The 25688-nt window shown below is 44.5% G+C and overlaps 1 protein-coding gene and 1 pseudogene across 2 annotated transcripts; one reads left to right on the top strand and one right to left on the bottom strand.

Annotated features, from left to right (window-relative positions):
* The first annotated feature begins 3195 nt into the window (after window positions 1-3195).
* Window positions 3196-8533, top strand: LOC308611212 (protein FAM170A-like; annotated as a pseudogene). Its single transcript has 2 exons — window positions 3196-4477; window positions 8420-8533. The product of its transcript is annotated as a protein FAM170A-like (transcript).
* An 816-nt stretch (window positions 8534-9349) lies between these two features.
* LOC308611215 (uncharacterized protein) lies at window positions 9350-25671 on the bottom strand. Its single transcript, XM_081260089.1, has 5 exons — window positions 20109-25671; window positions 19972-20022; window positions 17830-19206; window positions 15821-15947; window positions 9350-12549 (listed from the first exon to the last, which is right to left on the bottom strand). Exon 5 carries the CDS (start codon window positions 12012-12014, stop codon window positions 10365-10367), a length of 1650 nt encoding a protein of 549 aa, XP_081116215.1. The 5' UTR covers window positions 12015-12549; window positions 15821-15947; window positions 17830-19206; window positions 19972-20022; window positions 20109-25671; the 3' UTR covers window positions 9350-10364.
* Between the last annotated feature and the right edge of the window lie 17 nt (window positions 25672-25688).

The raw sequence follows: 25688 nt of genomic DNA, 5'->3' as shown, positions 1-25688 counted from the left end.
TCAATTGTTGAAACTCATGAATTTTTCTGTGTATGCAAAATAATCTGAGAACTGTTTTGTTTTTGAAATTGGCTTCCAGAGTTCATACCATAATTTTGATCTTATATGCCTTAAGACAATATAGAACAATCATATAAGGTCTTAACATGCTATTGCAGAGACTGCGCTCAACCTAGGTCCACAGAATGCTCTGATGTCATCATTGAGGTCACAGAATCCTGCTGTGCGCCTGGCAACCTTGTAAACATAACAGCCCTGGTGAGCACTAGGCAGTACTGCTGGTTCACTAAGTGGTACAAGTTTTTCAGCCATTTAGGAGACTTGACTATTTTTATTTGTATTGAATCATTTCAACGGATTGCCCAAGAGCCAACAAGGGCCAACCTGTAGGGAAGAGGAGGAGTTGGACATCTCTTGAGGCATCTTCTAAGGGAGACTTCTAGTTGGTACCATGAAACGGCGACAAAAGAGGAAACATCTGGAAAATGAAGAGTCCCAGGAAACTGCCGAGAACGGAGGAGGTATGTGGGGGGCAACATGCTGGGGCACATGGGTTTCTGCCAAACTAAACCTTCTCTAGGATGGGGGGGACTGAGAACGTGTCACCTGTGAAGCAGGGAGCGAGAGACCTTGTCTCACTGACGCTGCCGTATCCATCCGGAGGGTCCCTGTGGTGTGAGACGGCACAGAACGGCCAGATGCCCCCTGGGAGATGGGAGGTCAGCTCCGCTGGTCTGAGGACTCTCCCCTGGGGCAGCCGGGCCTGGAGCTCTGTCGGACTCATAGCAGGCTGCATCCTGCTTGCACAGACCTAGAGGTGCAGCTTTTCTCAGTCCCCGATTTCTCTCTTATTCTCTTGGATCTTTCCCTGGGGTCATGAGGTGGGGGATGTGAAGGATGCAAGGATGCTGAGAGAGACCCATGAGTTGCTTGGCCTCTTTTACCAAAGTGGAAAGAGAAGCCCCATGAGTTGAAGGCCCTGTTGAAAAATATCTTGACAAGTGGAATGCACTTTGAAAGAAGATTGTTTGTCTAGGGATGGTGTCATATTGAAAGCAAGGAGGTTTTATTCCTTCAACAGGAAGAATTTCCCAAAGGAGATCAAGGGAAGGGAAGGGTTTTCCAGAGACTGAGACCGCGTGAGCAGGGGTGAGAAATGGCCTCAGGGTCCTGCGGGGAGCTCTGAGAGCCACGGGCCACGGGGTGCCTGCGTGCATTAAATGTAGGCGAGTAGCTTGCCCTGGGAGAGGGGTGGTCACCCCAGAGCTCCAGCTAGAGGCCTCTGCCCCAGATTAGAGCCCAGTAGCTCCTACCAGGCCCAGGGCCCTGGAGACTGTAGGATGGGCCCTGGGAATGGAGCTCTAGACAGCAGGCAGATTTCCAGGCAGTGGCTGGGACAGGCTGGGGAAGGCAATGACTGCCCCTGACCATTCAGAATATTTTGCTCTGTGTTCCTGTGTGTTCGTGTGTGTGTGGGGGGGGGGGTAGTGCAGAGAAGAGCGAGATGAATGGGGTTAGAGTGCTTACCAGATATAAAGTCTGCGTGGTAAAGTTCTTGTCACCCTGCCTGGACCTGGCTGACACTCGGTGTACGTAAGAGTGTATACAGAATTCTTGTTAGGGGTGTTTCATGAGACAGTAACTCATACACCCATGTACACTCTGATACAGCAAAAATATCACACACCCCACATATAACTTCCTTAGTAAACCACACACAGCACATGGAGGTATATACATGCATCCCTTCTCTACTACGTTCTCATACAACCCACCTGTATCACAATCGTCTCCTCCAACACCAAACGCTGGAGATGAGATATGTATATAGACACACACACTATATATATAGGACACACACACACACACACTATATATATATGTATCTCCTCAACTCTTGCACAAACACAGCTAACTTCAGCCATCTCTAAATACCTCTATAAGAACCAGTCACGTGTCATACACACCACACTTATAACACATTCTTGAGTAATGCCAGACCCGCTTTGTACAAACCACAGTAAACCACAGTCTCAGTAACCCAGGTCAGGATTGCCAGAGAAAATATGGGCTATCCAGTTCAATTTGAATTCCAGATAAACAACAAGTAATTTTTCAGTATCAGTATGTCCCACATATTGTATGGGCCATACTTACACTAAAACTAAGTCAGGCCAAACACTGCATGGGAATACTTACACTAAAAAAGTATTCTGGGTTTATCTGAAACTGAAATTTAACTGGGTGCCTTGTATTCTTGTTCGCTAAGTCTGGCAACCCTTATATACTTACCACCAGCTGATGTATTATATATTTATTGTAGTTTTGTTTAGTGTGTGTCTTCCCCTACTAGAATGTGCAGCGTTACCAAAGACTACAACAATGGAAGAGTGCCGGATACACAGGAGTAGCTGCTTACTGAATCTTGGTGACTGAATGAATGAACACGCACCATAAATACAAGCCACACCATGTAATGAGGAAAAGTTACATGTCCCAGAATTCCTGACTTGTGAACAGAAACCATGCACACAAAGGCCACACACACAGATAGACACATCTGCACTGTGCTCCCCATGCCAACCCCACACTTACCACAGACTTAACTGATACACATCACTCACTCTTCCCACACACTCACAGTCACCACCGAGGCCTACATTACCAACTAGACAGTGAGAGAATAAGTATGGATTGGAATTAAATCCTGGAGTATCCACTGGGAACCACACTCTCAACTGTGTGTATTCACTGCACCTGACACGTGTCACACACTCAGTAAATATTTGTGGACAGAGGACTGATGAACCCACCCTGAGCCTTTCATTCCTCCCTCAGGAATCTCGAAGTCACAAGAGGATCCCCCTCGGCTTGGATCCACTGTGGTGGCCCAAGGCTGCAGCCCAGGGCCAGGGGAGGTCTCCTCTGCCCCTAAACACTTCTCCTGTGCTTCTTCTCCGCGCAAGCTCATGTACGCCGGTAAGGGCGCGGGGCTCCTCAGGTGAGGGGGTGCTTGGCTGTGAGGCAGGAGGCACACAGATCCCAGGGAGGCTGAGAGGAAACCCAAGGTCATCAGAGGTGATGAGGGCTCTGTGGAGGAGCCTGGGCGGGATGGCTGAGCTGTTACGAGGGCGTGTATCCCAGCTGAGTCAGGGGTGGGGGGCGGGTGTGAATCCTGCTACTACCATGGTGGGGAAGTCAAGGAGCAGTGGCCGGAAAGGTCTGGACTTGAGGTGGAGGGAAGAGGGACCAGATTAAGCATCTTCAGAGAAAAATGTAGGGTTTCTCTTTGCCTTTGCTTCCAGAGAAGGACAGAGTTCTGCATCATACACCTCCAGCCTGAGAGCAGCGCCATCCAGCTCAGGTCCACACAGCTCACACACACATGCGCCCTCCAGGCACAGCCCTTCTCCGTGCACACATGAACCCCAAGCACGTGCTCCACAGTACTCTCCTCCTGCACCACAGCCCCATTCCACAAGGAATGCACCACCGATATTCCCAAACTCACACTCCTCGTCATACACGCATCCATACGCTTCCCTCACATACCACAGTCCTCACCACTGTACTCCACACCCGTGTATACAGACACCGCTCCAGTATCCCCCAACACGCAGATGAAAAGCCCACAGATGACACCAGATACACCACTGCCTCCTACGGCCAACAGACACCAAGCTCACGACATAGCTACGTCATGCAAATGTCCCTCTCTCGTCTACCACACCTGCTCCCTCAGCTTCCGGCATGGCCCATGCATGTTATTATGTTTTAAAATTCCTTTTTCAGGAATCCGGAGATCACATCGAGACACTGCCCAGCCTACCGCACCCCTAGCCCAGGTTCAGGAAAAAGGGGAGACCGCTCCCCCATCACACTGTGTCTCCTCCTCACCCTCTTCACCCTGTAAGAACGATCTGCACCCAGACAAAGAGGAAAGGGGCATGAAAATATACTACATGCAGGTACAAGTGAACAAGGGTGTCGCTGTCTCCTGGAAGACAAAGAAACCCTTGGAGTTGCCTGAAAAGCAGCTGAGGATAGAAGAAGTGACCCTTCCTGAGGATGCGTGCACAGTAGCCACTGAGCCCTCTTCTGATGTGTCCACCGAAAACCTCCTGTCTGACAGTGAGCCCACTGGGGAGGACAAAGAGTATGAGGAAAGGGCAGCGCCAGGCAGCCCATCAGGGTCACCTGCCGTCGAGGAGAGACCCAGGGCCAAGACACCGGAGTGGATGGTGACCATGGAGACCGGCTTCAGGTGCATGGCCTGCTGCCGGGTCTTCCCCACCTTGGAGATCCTCCAGCAGCACGTGAAGTTTGGCGTCCTGGAGGGCTTCAGCTGCCGTGTGTTTCATCTCACCATGGCCCAGCTGATGGGCAATGTGGAATCCGAGATCACCCCGAGGAGGAGGACGAAGAGGACGAGGAGGACGAGGAGGACGAGGAGGACGAGGAGGACGAGGAAGAGAAGGTAGAAGGCCCCAGCCCGAAGAGACCCCGCAGGCAGACTCTTTTCTCTCTTTTGAGTTCCACACAGCAACTGAGATTCATGGGACAGAAGATCCTGGAGACGGTGTGGCCTTGGAAGAGGTAAGGCTTGAGGCTGGCAGTCTTCTGAGCCTATGTCACGAGGGCCCAGAGGAGTCCAAGGGAAGGGGCCGCACACATGTGCTGGTTGACCTAATGGCTCTGCAGTTGCATCAAATGGGACACACCCAGCACTAACAAAGGCATTGAGCTCTGTTGACGTAAACAAGAAGGTGGAGCCTTTTCCTAGGAGTTTTCTCAGGGTCTGCACGACGGACCTCAACTCTTAGAGGACGTACTGCCAGCAGCGCCTTCTCGGCAGAGAGAGCCAGGAGTGGTCTCCAGAGAGGACAGGGGCCCTGGCAGGACCAGACCGTTGAGGTCTGAGAGCCTTGGGCCTGAGCCGAGATCTCACCCGGACCACTGGACCTAGCCTTCTGTGACAAAGGGGAATATGAAAGAGAGTCACGTGGAAATGAGGTCCCCCGAGATATGGAAATGTTCCAGAACCTTCGTTGCGTGGTAGTTGATCTGGAGCCAAGCTCACTGTGGTGTGTGTGGCTCTGAGCATTAAGGCAACGCTGGAGGGTAACCCTGACCAGCAGAGCTTGGAGTGCTTCTTGTCTCTTCCTGTTCTACCTCAGTTGTTTTATCCCTTCCAGGGAGAAGAAAGCACCCTCGGGAGAGTTGGTAGTAAACCAGGGTATATCCTCCCTCAAGGGGACCCGGCCTGCCCTTCATTCAAGATGCTCTGGAAATGGGAACTGACTCATGTTATCCAATTGGCTGAGGGAGCACAACTCCCATGTTGATTCCAGTCAGACATGTTCATCAGACCTAGAGCTTTTCTCCTGATTCAAATCAAGTAGGGTATTAGTAGAGTTCCCATTTATTTCAGCCCTAGAGATAGCACATGAGCAAATAAAAAATCTTTGTGTATCAAAGCATTCTAATGAGCCCTTTCATTTTGCTGTTCATTGTGAAAAACACGCTCACTTTATCTCTGCCAATGAAGTGTTTCCACTTGACCAATGATGCCCCACGATCCCATTAGCCTCACTGAATTTAGGGAGCCCATTATGATGACATCATTTCCCTCTCATTCTTGGCCTGCAGAGAAGAGCAGCTACAGAGCATTCCAAGACTGCTAACGCTCCCCTCACCAATACGTTTCTTAAACCTCTGGCAAAGGAAGTGTCCTCTGAGCCCTCCCAGGGCACATAGGGGGTTTGGGTGAGCAGATCTTATATGATAAATCCACTCCAGTGGTCTGGCATTCCTATGCCTTTGTAAACCTTCTACAGTGGTGGTTCTCAGCTGGGGACACTTTTGGTCCCCCCTCCCAGGAAATATGTGGCAGTGTCTTGAGACTTTTATTTTATTTTTTTTTTGTGGTACGCGGGCCTCTCACTGTTGTGGCCTCTCCCGTTGTGGAGCACAAGCTCCAGACGCACAGGCTCAGTGGCCGTGGCTCACGGGCCTAGCCGCTCCACGGCATGTGGGATCTTCCCGGGCCCTGGCACGAACCCATGTCCCCTGCATCGGCAGGCGGACTCTCAACCACTGCGCCACCAGGGAAGCCCCTTGAGACTTTTTTCTTTAAGGAGCTGTGTTATGAATGAGCCCCACGTGGCTGGTGCACACGGATGTATCAAGGCACTTTTTTTTTTTTTTTTTTTTGGTACGCGGGCCTCTCACTGTTGTGGCCTCTCCCGTTGCGGAGCACAGGCTCCGGACGCGCAGGCTCAGCGGCCATGGCTCACGGGCCCAGCTGCCCCGCGGCATGTGGGGTCTTCCCGGACCGGGGCACAAACCCGTGTCCCCTGCATCGGCAGGCGGACTCTCAATCACTGCGCCACCAGGGAAGCCCTCAAGGCACTTTTTATTGTTACAACTAGGGTGGCAGGGAAGAGTATGTGCCACTGGCCCATCTTACATTGCACAGGACAGCTCCCAACAACAAAGAGCTATCCAGTTCAAAATGTCAGTCATGCCAACGTCAAGAAATTTTGCTACAACATACTTAGAAAGTCCTGGCATTTTGACTTTAGCCTACGCTAACTTTGGGTACAGGTTTCAGTCATTTGAGCAAACTGCTGAAGGCATTCCCAGGTAGCCAAGCTAACACGCTGAGTCTGGAATGGGTGTTGAATGCACTCGTATCAACAAATCCAGCCTAACCCAATATTACATTACTCCCACCTGCTTCAATACCTACAAACTCCACACACATTATTTCTCAGGTTTCTATTGATATAAGTTATAAAATTCCGTATTTTAGCAGATAGTGTCTCCTCATGGTCATCCTTTATACCCGGTGGGTACCCACCCCTTCCCTGCTCCCGTCCCCATTTCAAGGACTCTAGTCTGATTACTAGGTCTGGAAAAACGAGAGGTAGTGGAGGCAAGTCTTGAGGATCCACAGACCCCTGCAAGGAAACTACCTCAGAGTAGAGGCAGACTTCCTTCTAATAGCACAGCAGGCTCAACTAAGAGGTCACAGGTCAGAGGTCACAGGCCTCAGCTTTGTTGGAATCTGCCCATATATTTCCACCTCAAATTTCCAGGATTCTACTCCTTCCCACTGATGCCCTATGACATAAGAGAATCTACAAGGTTGTGAATCAATGTGTTGTCATTCAGCCACTGACTGAATTTGACTTTGGATCCCCTTAAAAAAATAAATAAATAAAAAGGAAGGAAAGAAAGATAGAAATGCTGATTATAACAAGTCCCCCAAAGTGTTGCTATGTAGCCAAGCTCAAAGCTAAGACAGAAAATCCCCAACGGTAAAAACAGATTTCGAGCTCAAGCTATCAACTGGGACTTGAAACTGAAGGCCCTACAAAGGTCAATGGAACTGGATACAAAGCTAAAGATTTAGTCTTTAGCATAGATGGGAGTCAAGGTTAGAGGAAGCCACGCACTGGGAGTGAGTTGTGAACTACTCAACACTAAGAATGGAAGAGCAGCTCTTTCATTGAATGTGAAGAAAGAAACAGGTAGTCCCTAGTTGCTACCACTGTCTTTGAACCAAACTAAAGAACAAGGTCAACCAGAAGGGCAGATATGAGAATCAAAAAGGAAACCTCTCTGGAATCCTCACTGAACCAAGTCTAAGTTCTGCTCTACTTGTGGTCTTTCACTTACAGAGACAAACCTTTTGGGCTTACCACAGGGATCAACAGACTTTTTCTCTGAAGGGCCAGAAAGTAAATATTTTAGGTTTTGTGGGCCATCAGTGCTCGTCACAACCACTGAACACTGTCAGCACAATGGGAAACACTCAAAGATGGTAAATAAATGGATGGGCCAATAAAGAGCTTTTAGGTTCCAATAAAGCTTTAAAGGCAACGAGCCAGGTTGGGCTCACAGGAGGTAGTTTTCCAGCCCTTGACTTAACTCACTAAACTACAAATTACCTTGAGAGTTGGTGGTTTGATATCTACCAAACCAAACCAAACAAGAAAGCCCTAGGATTTCTGACATCTAATGCAATGCAATTTGAGGTAGCATGGACTTTACATACACATGTGAAGGTGTGGTCTAGGAAACCAATCTTGGAAACCTGCCTCTCACATTAAATACATCTTTTGCTGAGTAAAGCCCTTTAACCAAGTAAGTGTTAAACATCAGTGAAATGACCAAGAAGTAGGAAATGGTATGCAAACCTCCTCCTTAACAACTTGTTCCCATCATTCTAGGTTTCTTCCCTATGCACATTTTTCCTTAGGGAATCGTTGATAAATTTTACCTCTAAAACTTACCTATTTCCACTCTCTATCTTCAGGATTTGCCCAATCACTGTTACTTTGTAAACAATTTAAAAAGTTTTTTGGGGGGTAAATTCCTCTTTTCCCACAGCTAATGGTTCTCTGTGTCATAGTGTCTGGAACGACCCAGCTACTTCTCCAGTCAGACCAAGCACTTGAAAGGACAAGCCGGTACCCCGAGCTATCCATCCATTCACCCAGTAAGGAAGCCTGATGAGGAGAACTAGGATGTGTACATTTCTACTGTTGGAATTAAAACAGAATATTCTGGGCTGCATGGATTTATCCTAAACTTCAAATGCATTAATTATAAATAGACCGTTACACTGACTAATATTCTGTCTCTTTGAATAACCATATACATTTTTTCTTTTTTATAACTGATTTCTAGAGGTCTATTCCTTAATTTTGGCCATATATATGTATACCTCATGATGATAGGATTTCTTACTGTGAGGGATTAATATGTTCTTAGTAATTTTTAATATTATATTTTACATTATTTTACTACCTATGTTACTATAAAAATAACAGTATTTTACTGGAAAATTGATGCTCAATGAAAAATTTAAAATATGGAAGTTAAATGTGGAAAAAATCCCTGAAAATCTTGCCACTGTTTACATAAGGGTGAATATCCCTTTACAGATGATAGGATGCATTAACACACACACATGCATGTTTGATAAAGGTATGTGATGTACCTACCTAAAATACATTAAACTGTTACATGCTTCTGTCATTAAGTTTAAGCCATCATTTTAACAGACCTGTCATTACATAAGTATCTTAAAATATAAAGACATTCCTATTGAATATTTCACTTTTACAAAATTTAGTAACATTGACATGCTACTCACCTTTTCTACTTGAATTTCCTAATTATAAGGTCCTATTCTGTGATTTCTATATCAAAGGGACGCACGTTCTATGTTTTGATATGTACTCAGCAACTTCACTTTGAAAATCAATTTTTCAATCCACCGCTAGGAAAAAGTGTGCAAGTCAGTCATTGAATAAATATGTTTGATGAAATTACCAAATTTCAACAAATAATTTTTTTCTTTTTATCTCAGGCCAGAGAGGAGTAAGGAGATAGAGAACTTGACAAAAGTAATCTACTTCACACAGCCTCTTTTCTCTACTTAAGAAGTCCTGATGAAAGTAATGCTAAAACCCTTGGGAGACAATCACATCAAAACCTAGACGGAAATGTGGTGAGTAAGAAACCAACGATCAGTTCATTTACTAAGAAATGTTTGTCCTCTGTCACTGTCATTAGGAACTCTTTCTGACACTTAAACCTCTGCCTTGACGTTCTTGAAAAAAGGGTCAACAGTATGCTTTCTGTATTGCAAGATGAACAATCCATTTTCAGTAAGTCTATACTGTCACAAAAGATAACCAAATTTGTACTGTATAAGGTTCACAGAATATTAGATAGACAAAGTCCAAGATAAGATCCAACTTGAAGCGAGGCTGGGGGGAGACAAATGGAGCTCATCATAACAGGACGATGCCACATTAATATTACAAATTGCAATACTGAGTGGTTTTCTAACACTTCAAATTTTTGTCTCCCTGAATTACTTTTAAGGCCAGATTTAGGTTAACTCCTCTGAATACAAATTTTTATGAAATTTTGGAGGGGATTGCAACATAATTTTCAAAAAGTTTTTCCTCGTTCATTAACTGAACAAATATCGAGCACCTACAAAGTAGCTGACAATGTTCAGACTGTAGATTCAGAACAAATGTCGCTGCATTCGTGGAATTTACGTTGTAATGGGCATAAATTTTGGCATGTTCATCATACTTTTGTACAAGGCCTGCTAAAACTCACACTAAGGCTTCTCCCCTAATATTTAATAGAGGTCAAAGTTCAAACTTACTACACCATTTACCAGAGTTCTCTGCCGTGTGGCCTCCTGGCTACTGGGACATGTTGAGCTATGGCTGAAACACCGACTTTAATGAAACAAATGATTTTTTTTTCTTCTGAACTTGATGACTGGAAGAATTCACATGACACCTGAGTTGTTTCTGTCTCTGTTTTCATCATTTTATGGAACTTTTTTCGTGTGTGGGCTCTCTGATGGTCTTACCACTCCTATCACTTTTATAGGATTTATCAGCAGCATGGATTCTGTGATGAACTGTCAGATTGGAGCGCCAGCTGAAGCTCTTCCCACAGGTCTCACACGTGTAAGGCTTCTCCCCCGTGTGCACTCTTTGATGGGACTGTAGCTGTGAAGGCCGACTGAAGACCTTACTGCATCTGTCACATCTGTACGGCTTCTCTCCAGTGTGGACGCTCTGATGAAGCTGAAGACTTGAGGCCTGAATGAAGTGCTTCCCACACTCCCCACACTTACATGGTTTCTCTCCTGTGTGGACCCCCTGATGCATGTCGAGGTTCAGGCTCCGCTTGAAGCCCTTCCCACACTCCTCACATTTGTATGGCTTTTCTCCAGTGTGGACTTTTTGATGGGCTTGAAGGTGTGAACTCCGACCAAAGCTCTTCCCACACTCTTCACAGTTGAATGGTTTTTCTCTGCTGTGGACTCTCTCATGGGCCAGAAGATTTGAGGCCTGCCTGAAGACTTTCCCACACTCCTCACAATTATACGGTTTCTCTCCGGTGTGGATTCTGCAATGAATTTTAAGATCTGCTCTACGACTGAATCCCTTCCCACACTCTTCACATTTGTATGGTTTCTCACCGGTATGGATCAGCTGGTGGATCTGAAGTCGTGAACTCTGATTGAAGCCCTGCCCACACTCCTCACACTTGTAAGGTTTCTCTACACTGTGGGCCTTCTGATGGATTTGAAGATATGAACTCTGACTGAAGCCCTTCCCACATACCTCACATTTATAGGGCTTCTCCCCTGGGTGGACAACCAGATGAACTTGATAATGGGAGTTCCTCCTGAAGCTCTTCCCACACTCATTACATTTGTATGGTTTCTCTCCTGTATGGACTCTTTGATGTGCCTGAAGGTTTGAACTCAGAGTAAAGCCTTTACCACACACATTACATATGTATGATTTCTCTCCAGTGTGGACTCCCTGATGGGCCTCAAGACTTGAAGGCCGACTAAAGCCTTTCCCACATTCCTCACATTTGTAGGGTTTTTCTCCTGTGTGGACCCTCTGACGAATGTATAGATTTGAGGTACAAATGAAGCCCTTCCCACACTCCTCACATTTGTACGGTTTCTCTCCCGTATGGACTCTCTGATGGGACTGAAGGTGTGAATTCCGACTGAAGCTCTTATCACATGTGTCACATTTGAATGGTTTCTCCCCAGTGTGGACTCTCTGATGGTCCTGAAGGTGAGAGGCCTGACTGAAGGCCCTCCCACACTCCTCACAATTATAAGGTTTCTCTCCCGTGTGGACTTTACAATGAATAGTAAGTGCTGACCTACGACTGAAGCCTTTCCCACATTCCCCACATTTGAATGGTTTCTCTACAGTGTGGACTTTCTGAGGAGTCTGCAGCTGTGAGCTCTGACTGAACTCCTTGCCACACTCATCACACTCACTGTGTTTTCCTCCCACGTGAACTCTCTGATGAATATGAAGAACCGAGCTGTAACGGAAGCCTTTTCCACACTCACTGCACATGAGACTTCTCTTTTGAGTGTAATTGCTGGTGAAGATCAAAGGTGGAGAGATCGGTGAAGGTTTCTTTACATTCATCACACTGGTAAGGATTTTGTCCTGTGTGAATCATAGTATTCTGATCCAGTGTTGAAACCCTCGTGCTATCTTTTCTATAATCGCTGTAGCCGTAAGATTTTTGACCCTTGTGTACTCCATGAGCATCAAGGTGATGTGAAATCCAACTGATGGTGTCAACATCCTCTTTACACTGACACAGTTTATTTTTCATGGAAATTTGCTGGTGTCTATTCTGATAATTCTGGGACTCAGCCAATGAAGTTTTCCTCCAAGAATCCTGGGCTCTCAAAGTTGCAAACCTTGGATTTCCAGTACTACTGGGATCACCTGCTTTATCATTTAATATACGGTTCTCATCTTCAGAAATTTGAATAGAGTCCTGCCCCAATCTGACAGGGGGAATCACCTTGTTTGTGGAACTGACAACTATTTATCATGGAGTCTTGGCATCTGGTTAAGTCATTTGCAATCTGTTGCCAGATTTGCCAGCAGGAAAGCTCTTCACGTGATCCTCTGTCTTGAACGGCCCTCAACTCACTTTGATTGTTTTCTTCTATATGGACAGAGAATTCAGAGATGTGGACACGTGAAAGCTTTGTTCAAAGATTCAAGATTTTACACTTAAGACACAGTATGAGACTTTAATGAACCTCAGGATGGTTCAGCTGATCTTTCGCACGACAAATGAAGTTCTCTGGTTTATATACTAACAGAAACCAAGAGATGGTCTGTTAAACTCCCAAATACTTAGCATTAATGAAACCCATTTAAAACCAAATGACTACTCTGACATACTATTTAAATCATCTTTCAAAAATTACATGTCATTCCTACCATAACACAGTATCAATAAAGACAAGCATTTTGCTGTGCTCACAGCTTTAACAGTGCCTAGCAGTTAGTCAGGGCTCAAGAAATGCATGCACAGGTGAACTCAGTTTGATTTCTAGGATTCTCTACAATTCTGAATCCCAGGTTAAGTTTGAACCAAGTCAGAGAAGCGAAACAGCTTTTACACGTCAGGTATCAGATACAGGAAAAGGACTGGAAAGTACAGTTTTGCTTAAGTTGAAAGGCTGCACCCGAGGCGGCAGCACACCAAGGGGGTTAGTGCTGAGGAGGATATGAAAGGTGCTAAAAACCGGGACTTCCCCGGTGGCACAGTGGTTAATGATCTGCCTGCCAGTGCAGGGGACACAGGTTCGAGCCCCGGTCCGGAAAGATCCCACATGCCGCAGAGCAACTAAGCCCGTGAGCCACAACTACTGAGCCCACGTGCCACAACTACTGAAGCCCGCGTTCCTAGAGACCGTGCTCTGAAACAAGAGAAGCCACTGCAATGAGAAGCCTGCGCACCACAACGAAGAGCTGCTCCCACTCACCACAACTAGAGAAAAGCCCATATGCAGCAACGAAGACCCAATGCAACCAAAAATTAATTAATTTTAAAAAAGGGTCTAAGAATCAGTGGGGTTAAAAAAAAGCATAAAGACCTATGCACTGGATCCTTCTGAGGCATTTGTGCTGCCTAATATGTTCCTCCACTCCCCCTGCCAATCAGGAGTCAAAATTTAGAGGCTAGGGAAGAATGCTGTCTCTTTAAAAACAGCATGGAAAATTTTTGGACACAGATACATTGGTCTTTAACAAGAATGAGTTCCAAAGTGAAGAATGGGGTTTATGAGTGAGCTGGGAATAACTTCCATAGCCTGTGATAAGTATTGAGAAGAAACAGACTAGAAACTATTAAAGAATGATCAAAGCACCCAAGGTGACATTATCTAAAATGCCTTCTACAAGATACATACAAATGCACACACACACACACAAAATGTTTGTAGAGCTAACAAAGATCGATTTCTTATTAGTGAGGTGGGCTTTGGAGGAGGCAAATGGGACGCAGCGGGGCAAATCTTTTAAGGGAAAGGCTAACTCACCAGCTGCCTGTTTTCTGAGACCTGTTCTCCCCTGGTATAAGGGATAAGGAAACAGAAATTTCTTTCCTTCTATGGGAGGGTTACCTAAGAAGTAGACATAAGAATCCTCATTCAAAACAGTATTTCCTCCCCAAATGAATTTGCTCTGCTACTAAGAGCTCAAGGAAAGTCACAGGGAAAGCATTTTACTCAGTTTGGTTATAATTACAGGTTCTATACATATTTTTTGTGCAAGTTGATGAGGGCCAACTTGTACAGAAAGGCAAACACACACATACACACATCATGGGCACCTGAGAAGTTAGAATTAGGCTAGGAATTCATTTGAAGACAAAAAAACATTTAGCAATATCCCTTATTCACTCGGATTTGTTCACCGCCTACTAGCTATTTTCATGGAAGGCTAATTTCTCTATCCATTAACTCATTCGTTTATTCAAGAAATATTTAAGAGTTCCTGTCATGTACCAAGACTATGCTAAGCACTGAGGCTAGTGAGCAATAAACATATAACAGACCAAATTCCTCCTGCACTCCTGGATTACCCTCCAGTGGAAGAAAGAGAGGCGAGAAACAGGTGAACAAAATGTACATGAGTGAAACGCTTAGAGACAAAACAAGGCAGGGCAGAGAGAGTAAGAAAGAGAGGACTGTATTTCCCATAGGGTGGTCAGAGGACAGCCACCTCCTCATCTTTAAGGTGACTGACTGAAAGAAGTAGAGGCCTAAAAGATTACAGGTGAAAGAGCATTCCAGGCAGAGAGAAGGACAAGGAAAAGGCTCTGTGGCAGAAGCATCCTTTGCAGGTCTGGAAAAGATAGGGTAAGAGGGAGGAGAGGTGGTGTATTCAGGGAGGTGGTGGAGAACGAACAGCAGCCCACAGAAGGCTCTAGAAGCCACTTTAAGTGGTTTTTATTCTAAGTAAAAGAAGCCACAAGAGAATTTTGAAACAAGAACATAACCTGACTTAAAGTTACAAAAGATCACTTTGCCACCTAAAGAACAAACTGTGGGAGGAGAAGGGTGGCAACAGGTGACCAGTACAAAGACTATGCAATAATCCTGGAAAGAGATTTCCAACTGGGACCAGGTGATGGACAGCACAGGGCTGGTGAGAAGCAAAACAGATAGACAGCTAACCACAGGAACTCACGACTGCTTGGTTCTCACCTAAATTTCTATCTGCGTTGCTGAATTCATCAACCAAAGCCTCTCTTCTCTTTCTATATGTTTTGTATCTCGTTTGAAGAATGAGAACATGCAAAGTCACAAGTTAACATGAACGGGCTAGAGCGAAAGTTTACTAGAAATTTGAGTTCCAACTGCATATTCAAGGTATTGAAAGCTGTGTTTTTCAAACTTTGTATCACGACCCACTGAAGAAACAGCATTTATTTCACAACCTAGATACACAGGTAGAAAAGTATACATTACTAAAACGAAGCTTGAATGACCTATATCTAACCAATGTCTCTTTTCATGAAATCTGTTCCCACTGGCTCTCACACCACTCATGCCATCGCCCAGAGTTTCTGCTGCAATGTGTTGTACTCTTCCTAAGAAACTCTGATATTTTCTATACTATTTTATTTCATTAAAAAATCACACGTAGGGCTCAATAAATTGGCTTTATGATCCACTAATGGCACGGAGGGAAATCTGAAAAAGAATACACAAGGTACAGCAAGATACTGTCGATTTACAGTTCTTTTACAGAATAATTGAAAAGGACCTGAAACACACTGTTTGGAAAGACCAGAGGCATCCTCTCGTGTCCCACAGGAATTGCAAAAGTCTGGTCCCCAAACTCAGGGAACCACCTCAAGAGGCCCAAAGCCTTGAAACACCAAGGTCACAAAGACACTCGCAGAGAAAGGCTGTCCTCACCCACTGAGACCAGGTTCCGGAAGTTTTCCACCATCACATCCTGGTACAGCTTCCTCTGGGCCGAGTCCAGCAGCCCCAGCTCCTCCTCTGTGAAGGCCACGGCCACGTCCTTGAAGGTCACCGCCTCCTACGACAAACACCACCACCTCAATCTTATACCCAGTGGCCAGTGGAAGAGGGGCAGCCCCGAGGAGACGAGGAGGATGGGAAGTTGCTCCGGCTCCTGTGAGGTGTGCAGACTTCCCAGCACCCCCTCCTTCCATCCTGCCAATGCCACACACTGACTTTCCTCAGCCTCACCGGACGTGCAGCTATGAAAGAGAAAGCTTTGTGTATTTACCTGGGGCTCTCAGACAACTCATAAGTAAACTCCCTAGAATTCTAACCCCTGGATCCTGAACTAAAAAGCTTTCACTGTTTAATTATTATTGCCAAGTGCCCCAGAAACAGTTACCAATTTAGTCCTGGCAGTATTTGATGGCACCTGCTTTCTCATTGAGGTGGGAACCAGCTGAGAAGGAGTGTTATCTGTGGAAACTAACCAAAAGGCCATGCCAGGTCTCTGAATGAAAACTCTCTCTTTCCCCGTTTCTGTCTTTCGCTTGAATGCAATACTCTGACTCCAGACCCTTGGTTTTCTGGGTGAGTCTGAGTTGGTTCCTCCTTTTTTCACAACCCCTATTCTTTATATTTAAAACAAAGATGAAACCAAGCACCTCTTTATACAATTGTTCTGAGCTGTCTATGCAGTGACAAGTGCTTTAAGTACCACTGGACTTTTTAAACTAAGGTCATGTATTACTCTGATTAGAAAAAAATAGAAGATGGAAAAAGAAACAAACCAGTAAATAAAATACACAAAGGGTCTGACTCAAGCATGGGGAAGACTGAATCTAACTCTGGTCGTGAGAAAACTTCTAACCATACATTATTTTTTCTGCGTGAAGCAGCAGTTTGATCCTGCTGTGCTCTGCCGTATTTGGATATTCTACCAAAAAACATCCAAGGCACCACATGGAAAACATACCTCTTAAATTCTGAATACCTAAACCTACTATGTTAAGGGCAAAAAGGGGCAATATTCTTCAGAACAGATATTTTGAGAACAAGGTTAAATCAGGAACACTGTCACTGTAGTGCTCCGAAAACAGGAGAAGTCTTTCAACTCAATGTCTGTGAATAAAGAATAGTTTAAAAAATAGGTGCAGGGCTTCCCTGGTGGCGCAGTGGTCGAGAGTCCGCCTGCCGATGCAGGGGACACGGGTTCGTGCCCCGGTCCGGGAAGATCCCACATGCCGCAGAGCAGCTGGGCCCGTGAGCCGTGGCCGCTGAGCCTGCGCCTCCGGAGCCTGTGCCCCGCAACGGGAGAGGCCACAACAGTGAGAGGCCCGCATACCGGGGAAAAAAAAAAAAAATAGGTGCCTAAGTTTGCAGGAACATGATAAAGCAATTAAAAGTGAATGTTAGCTAGTATTAAATGAAAAAAACAATTTAAAACTGTATCTATGTTATAAATACAAATACACATCCATGAATACATATGATGAAGAGATTACAGAAATATAAAAGCAGCTAATTTGTAAGCAGGTAAGCAGTAGACTGGAAGATGTCCTTCATTTCCCTTAATTTTTCTTTTACTTGTAAAATAAAAAAATGATGAAATAAAACAAAAATTAAAACCGAAACCAATTAAATTTAACAGGAATTTTAAAAAAAGCACACATGGCACACTCAGGTCCTCATATGCTTAGACTCTCCTTGAAAGAGAAAACCCATATGGAACTATACCCAATATTTCGTAATAACCTATAAGGGAAAAGAATCTGAAAATATATGTATATATATGTATAACTGAATCACTTTCCTGTACACCTGAAATTAATACATTGTAAATCAACTATACTCCAATCAAAAAAAAAAAAGAAAAAGAAAAAAGAAGAGGAAAACCTGTGTCCAACCTGAGTACAAAAATGGCGTTTTTAACAGCAAGAAAGGCAAGCTCTACTCACCTGGAATGTGCTCATTTTCTCTCTCCTTCTGGGGCAGTGCAGAGTCCTAGCAAGACAGACAGGGAAAGAAGAAGTCAAACTGGAAACTGGTTTAAAGAAAAAGAAGTCACTAACCCACGTGGTGCTCATTGTGAATTACCAAGGCTCCCAGTCCTCGGGGTGGCTACAGCTGATTATGCTTGATGAGCAGAGCCCCACGCAGATACCAGATGCCCCCGTGAACCCCCTCAGTGGCTGTGTGAGGAATGACCTGCCCATTCATACACAGTGGCCCCCTCACAGTGTGCCTGCAGCTTCCACAGGGGTCATTCTTATTCTGGGTATGGTGTAAACAGAGACCATGTAAGTCAGAGTAGGTTTTGGAGTCAATAGGCATGGGCTCTGATCAGGCTACGCCATTCACTAGCAGTGTCACCCTGGGCAAATTATGCACATCCCTTCGCCTCAGTTCTGTCCTCTGCCAGTAGGGGAGAACACGGGCATCCACCTCGTGAGATCGTCATAAGGTAGGAAGCTCTGAGAACACCACTGTCAGGGTTTCTTATTTCTTAGCAACTGCGGTAAAGCAGATGATATTTTAGTTAGAAATTATCCTTAGAGATGTGATTTCTACCAACAGAAGACTGTCAGACATGTGGAGGTCATATGTTGTTGCCCTGTTATGTGAGAGTCTTTAGACTTCTGAAAATCTCTGCTTGTCTTCCTAAAGATTTTGTGACTGCAACAATAATATTTAAATTGACACGGACAACTTTTTACAAAAGGTATAAAAATACGTTAAGTTTCTTTTTAAACAGGAAGTACCCTTTTGACAATTATGCACAGAGGTAAAGAGAACTAATAAAAGCCAGGATTCTGCAACAACAATAAAAAATAGTTTGACAGTCCATACCTAATTCAAATGAAAAAAGACAGGAATCTGAATTGTAATTATATCATCATAAATATAGGAAAGTTTAAGAAATAAATGGGAGACTTCCCTGGTGGTGCAGTGGATAAGACTCCACATTCCCAATGCAGGGGGCCCGGGTTCGATCTAGTACAAAAGATGGCAATGATTCCACTCCCCAAAGCTTGGGAGAGAGACATCTTCACAACTTCTAACGACCTCCATTTTGACTCTACACTTGCTAGCTGTCTTCTGCTCAATTCAGGATTCTGAAAGGGGCCCTGACAGTTGACAATAATTAGTGGGGGAATAAAATCATTGGACTAAGTAGGGCTTTGGTGAATCCAGCTCAGTTTTATCTGTGACATCCAGCAGGGTCAATTTCCTCGGCCTCAGTTTCCAGAAAAGACCCTCTCTTGAGCTTCTCGAATTTTCACGTGCATGTGAATTACTGCGGGATCTTGTTGGAATGCAGCCTCCTGGGCCCCCTACGCAGAAATTATAAATCAGAAGGTCTCGAATGGGGCTCAAGGCTGGGCATTTCTATCCAAGTGATGCCAATGCCGCTGGTTTGTGGACCACAATTTGAGTAGCACTGCAGTGTAACATCAGTCCCACAAAAAACAGCCTCCACTACACAGAAACATACACAAAGAGTAACCAGACAAAAAGGCACTAAAACATTAACAACTGCTATCTTTACATCCTAAAGTTATAGATAATTAAAATTTTTCTTTATGTATATATCTGCATTTTTCCATAATGATTATGCTGCTTCTATGATATACATATTATTTGAAATAAAATAAATGACCCAGTTGAGAAAACTATCTTAAAAACTCATAAAATAGCCTAAACCTTGCTCTCAAGGTCCCCACAATTAAGTCCCAACCTACTTTCATGATATGATTCTAGCCAGTACCCTATGCTCAAAGAGAATATACCAAAGGGATTAGCAAACTCAGCTGCTGGACTCAAACTGCCTGGGTCCCAACCCCAGCTCTGCCTCCTACCATCGGGGTGAGGATGGGCCAACAGGGTTGTGTTCCCTGCCCCCAGCTCCTCAGCCTTAAAGTAGAGAAAACAGCAGTACCAATTCACAGAGCCACTGCCTGATGGAAATGTGGTCATGTGCATAAAGCTTTTAGAATGGAAATTAGTGACCAAGGCTCAGTTATCATCGTTACCCATGTCCCATACGTTCTACAATTTATAGGAATATCTTAAGTAGAAGAATGCCAAGTCCTACTCACGTGGGGCTCTGTTGCCTCTTCCTCCGTGCAGTGCTTTTTGAGAAGCCAGGGCTGGGGAAGGAAAGGAGACTGTGAAATACCAGGGCTGTTGTTTCCATCCCCACTAATTCATACCGCACCCCCTTCCGCCCCCGTACCAGCTAGAAGTCCTCTCCTTCCAAAACAGGCCAGGAGTCCAGGACAATTCAGCTTCCTGGGCTCACAGAATCCCGCTGCGAAATGGGTGCCTCCCGAATTAGCGTAGTATTAATACCAACAACGTATCAGGCAGTTGTAGACCTTTTACTTGTGCTATCTCGTTTCTTCTCACAACACTATGTTAACAAGGCATTCCTTTTTCCCCCCTTTTACCGAACAGCAACGGAGGCACAGAGGAGTTAAGCAACTCACCCAGTGTGACGCCGTATGAAGCGGTAGGGCTAGCTCATAGGTGGGGGACGGGGTCAGGTTAGGGGTGAAGAAAACCGGGGAGACCCTCAAACCCCAGGAGGCACGACCTGAGCCCACCCCATCCCGGGTACGTTACCAAACGCAAAGAAGCTCCGCCCGCGGGACGTACATCACCACTCCAGGCCCTCAAACCTCCGCTTTTAGCCGCCCCTCCTCTTTCTCCCCAAATGAAAGGTCTGCAAACGTTGGCCCCAGGCGCATGTCGGGGAAGCTTGAATGGGTCGTGAAGAGCGGACCTGAAACACCGCCATCACGCAAAACATGGCTGCTACGTGTCCTCCTGGGGCGGAAGTGCCTGCGACTAACCCGGAACTCCTGGACCACATTTCCCAGAATTCCGCGGGCAAACCTTTACAGCGAGGCGTTACTGTAGCTGCAGTATATGGGACTACACGAGTTTACGAGCTCTGGACTACATGTCCCAGAATGCAAGGGTGGGTGCGGGGGTGTCTACCGGCACCAGCTCTGGACTACATGTTTTCACTCTGGTTTTCACTTTCCGGAATCCCTGAGAAGGTCTCGGGCAGTCTTGCCGTTCTACTGTGTAGGCTTCAGAAGAGTGTAGATTCTGTTCATTGAAAGGCGTACAAACTCAGTAGAATTTTGGACGTCTTCAAGAGGCTAAGCGACATAAAAGCATTACCAGCCACGAAGGCTTCCTGGTAAACCCCAAAGAGTTTCACCATTGGAATAAGGGGAGAAGGAAACTGGGCTTTCTTTGGCAGGGACTGAAGCCAAACGCCAAAACACCTCATTCCCTGAGATTGTGTAAAGGTGAACGTGTTTTGTTAGCATCTTACAACCCGTGCAGAAGCAAGGGAAAATCCTTTCTAGAGACAGACATCAACATCCTAGGTCTCAAGTTATTTCTGTAATTATAAAATCTGTGACATTGCTATTTGACCAAGTGAACTTTAAGGGGAAGGAAAAAGCATTACTTGACATACGGAGGGACACTTCACAGTCATAAAAGTTTCCAATTATCAGAAACTAATAACTTCAGCTGATACTTTATAAAGCAAAAATTGACAGAACCATGAAGAGAAACATTCAAATTCATAATTGGATCTGGAGATTTGAACACATACATAGAGGGAAATGTTGAGCCTTAAAAGCATATATTAAAGTAGAAAGGGGGGCTTCCCTGGTGGCGCAGTGGTTGAGAGTCCGCCTGCCGATGCAGGGGACACGGGTTCGTGCCCTGGTCCGGGAAGATCCCACATGCCGCAGAGCGGCTGGGCCCGTGAGCCATGGCCGCTGAGCCTGCGCGTCCGGAGCCTGTGCTCCGCAACGGGAGAGGCCACAACAGTGAGAGGCCCGCGTACAGCAAGGAAAACAAAAACAAAACAAAACAAAAAAAAACAAAGTAGAAAGGAAGTTGAAAATTGATTCAGAAAACATCCATTTCAGGAAGTTAATAAATGAATAATAAAACTGAAGAAGGCAGATGGAAAAATATAAGATCAGATTAATGAAATACAAAATAAAGTAGATCCCACACACACCCACAAAACAGAAATTAAAGAAAAAAACAAAACAAACAAAAAAAGATCATCCATAGTATAAACAAAGATTTTTTCAAAAATTTGTTCCAAATTCTTTCAGGAAAATATCCTCCAAGAACTATTCCTGACTTAAGCCAACATAGCACACAGGATTTCTTTCCACTACAAGTAAAGTGAAATCTTGGATATAGCATGATGAAATACGGTAACATGATTAAGTTTTATTTATTCACCTCCTGTTCCCTGTGGCACCCTCCACTCCCTTCTCTACCCCGTAAGCTACCATTCTAATTTGTTTGATGTGTTTTCTTTTGGGTGTGTTCTTGTGCACAATGTGCACTTGTGTATATTTTCGATTCATATAAATAATATTGTGTCATAAAATTCATTCTGGTGTTTATTTCCTTCATTCAGGAGTATATTTTTAAGATTCACCCATCCGGGCTTCCCTGGTGGCACAGTGGTTGAGAGTCTGCCTGCCGATGCAGGGGACGCGGGTTCATGCCCCAGTCTGGGAAAATCCCACATGCCGTGGAGCGGCTGGGCCCGTGAGCCATGGCTGCTGAGCCTGCACGTCCGGAGCCTGTGCTCCGCAGCGGGAGAGGCCACAACAGTGAGAGGCCCACGTACCGCAGAAAAACAAACAAACAAAAAAAAACATTCACCCATCTATCTAATTTGTTTCATAGAGTTCCATTTTCTGCACCCACATTTTACCTGTACTCTTCCAACTGCCATGCCAATGACAATAAAGTAAACATCTTCTTACATTTGTTTATAGACGTATCTGAGAATTTCTTTGGAATACATACCCGAGTGAAATTATTTCATAGCAAATGTGTATACTTTAATAATATAGCCAGATTGACTTCCTGAAGGGCTACACCAGTCCAGATTACCAAAGAGTTGCACGTCAGGTTTTTGTGCAACCACTTACCTTCATTTGGACGACTCATCACCGTTTTGCTAGTGTATTAAGTGTATAGTAGTATCTTGTTTTAGTTAAATTTCTCTGATTTCTAATAAGTTTGATCTTTTATTCAAATGCTTGGTAGCTTCATCTATAAATGTCTACTTAAAACTTTTGCCCCATTTTCTAATGTGGATGCTATCTTTTTCTTCCTCATTTCTATTACATATTCTGATTATTAATACCTTTTCAGTTTTACCAATTACAAGTATCCTTTCCTAATTGGGCACGTGTTTCTAAAATTTTTCTATTGTGTTCTTCATGGAATAGAAATCTTTAATTATAAGATAATAAACCAATAATTTCTTAATATCTGTGCTTCTGAAACTCCTCAGGTGAAAAAATATATTTCTACCTTTTAAAAATTAACTTTCTAGACTTATCTTTCACATGTAGGTCCTTTAAATATTTTGGAGTCTATTTATGTACATTTTATTACATGGGATCCACTTTTATTTTTCTCCAAGAGAAATTCTTAAAAATAGTGATATTCATGGCTTGAAGATTCAATATTACAAAGATATCAGTAATCCTCAAAATGATCTATAGGCTCAGTCAAACCCCAATAAAAACACCAGCATTTTTTCCCCTTGGAAATTGATGAGATGTTTACAAATATTATGTGGGAAAGCAAAGAGCTACAAGAAGGGCTGGGGGCTTCCCTGGTGGCGCAGTGGTTGAGAATCTGCCTGCTAATGCAGGGGACACGGGTTTGAGCCCTGGTCTGGGAAGATCCCACATGCCACGGAGCAACTAGGCCCGTGAGCCACGTAGTGAGCCTGCGCGTCTGGAGCCTGTGCTCCCCAACAAGAGGCCGTGATAGTGAGGCCCACGCACCACGATGAAGAGTGGCCCCCGCTTGCCACAACTAAAGAAAGCCCTCGCACAGAAACGAAGACCCAACACAGCAAAAATAAATACATAAACTCCTACCCCCAACATCTAAAAAAACATAAAAATAAAAAATAAAAGAAGAGCTGGGACAATCTGAAAGAAGAATGAAAAGAAAGATATTAGTCACATTAAATCTTACTATAAATCTACAATATAAGATAGTCTGGTGTTCGCTCAAGGATAGACAAGATAATAGACATCAAAATCCATGTTGAAACAGACATTATAACAACGTGTAAAAAGAAAACACTGCAGGGAGTTCCCTGGTGGTCTAGTGGTAAGGATTTGGCGCTTTCACTGTGGTGACCCTGGTTCAATCCCTGGTCAGGGAACTGAGATCCTGCAAGCCACGCAGCACGGCCAAAAGAAAAAAGAAAGAAAAGAAAACACTGCAGCAGAGAGGGGAAAGAACTCTTGTTAATACAGTTGATCCTTGAACTAGGGTTCAAGGGGGTTAGGGGTGCCAACCCTCTGCTAAGCTGAAAATCCAAGTATAACTTATAGCCAGTCCTCTGTACGTACATGGTTTCTCCATAATCGGCAATTCTGCATCTGAGGATTGAACCAACCTTGGATCGTGAAGTAGTGCAGTATTTACTATTAAAAAAAATCCTCGTATAAGTGCACTTGTGTAGTTTAAACCCATGTTGTCCAAGGGTCAACTATTGGTTCTCAGTCAGCTGGATATCCATATGGGAAAAATATTAATCATTACTGCATAGGATATAAAAATATAAATTGCAGAAGATCTGCAGACTTAAATTTGAAAAGTAAACAATGATGCTTTAGGAAAGAAACGTAAGATAACAGCCTTTTTGCCTTGGAGTAGGAAGAATTTCTTAAGACCAAAAAAGTCACCAACTGTGAAAGAAAAAATTGAAAAATTGGACTATTTTAAAGTTAAGAAACACTGTAAACCCAAACGCAGCACTCTTGGGCCAAAAGTGAGAGATATTTTAAAAACATCTATGGAATAAAAGACTCAGATGCATCCCTCATGCCCATGCATTCTTCAAGGGTCAACTGTATCTACCAAAGTTGAACATATACCCTAGAACCCTTTGGCTCCACCCATAGAAATATCCCTCAAACAAGTGCACAAGGCACATTCTAGATTGCTCACATCACCACTAACTGTGATAGCCAAGAATGGGGAAGTACCCAATACCCACCAATAATGGGATTAATAAATAGATTTTGATATGTTTACACACTGCAATAATATCCACCAATGAAAATGAATCAAAGGTATCCACTCCCAACAATATGGATAAATGTCATGGATATACTGTGGAGCAAATGAAGCCAACACAAAATAGCACCTGTTACACGACTCCATTTATATCAAGTACAAAATAGGCTAAGTGAATCTACACCATTACAAATTAGTGGCTACCATATGGAAAGGAAGGTTACTAGAAAGAGCCAAAAAGGGATGCTTCTAGGGCTTGGGGTTTGTCCTGGTCCTCCAAGAACTAGACGGCAAAGTGCTGAGAAAGACTTTAATGAACAAATCTTTCATTAGGGAAAACATCGGAGAGGAAATGGCAGGGAGCTCTGGAAGGCTGGCGGAGCTATCAGCTCATAGTGCAAGTCTGACCCTGAGTGAAGATTTGGAAGAAAGATTTGGTAGATCATCCGAGACTGCCTTGTCATCCACGTAAACTCCTTCAAGGCTGTCAGAGTCCTTGAAAAAAGGTCACTGGACAGAGGAATCCTGGTCTCCAAGAAATGGCCTGCCTTAGGATCCCTGCTGTGCTGACTAGGAGCAATCAGGGGCAAGGCCGGCCTCCAGGCAAACCTGGTGATGGGTTTAAGAGCAGCAGCTGGGACCTTTGGCCAGTTATGCTCCCTGTGGTCATAACTGTGAAACAGGAGACTCTCAACGTGGATGCTTC

The sequence above is a fragment of the Mesoplodon bidens genome (genome assembly GCF_964165515.1).
Source record: "Mesoplodon bidens genome assembly, contig: HAP1_SCAFFOLD_1021, whole genome shotgun sequence".
Lineage (NCBI taxonomy): Eukaryota > Metazoa > Chordata > Mammalia > Artiodactyla > Ziphiidae > Mesoplodon > Mesoplodon bidens.
This window is presented reverse-complemented; position numbering and strand designations above follow the sequence as displayed.

Excerpts from the sequence above, each read along its gene's own strand:
- LOC308611215 (XM_081260089.1), bottom strand. The coding sequence starts at position 12,014 with ATGAATGTAAAGAAACCTTCACCGATCTCTCCACCTTTGATCTTCACC.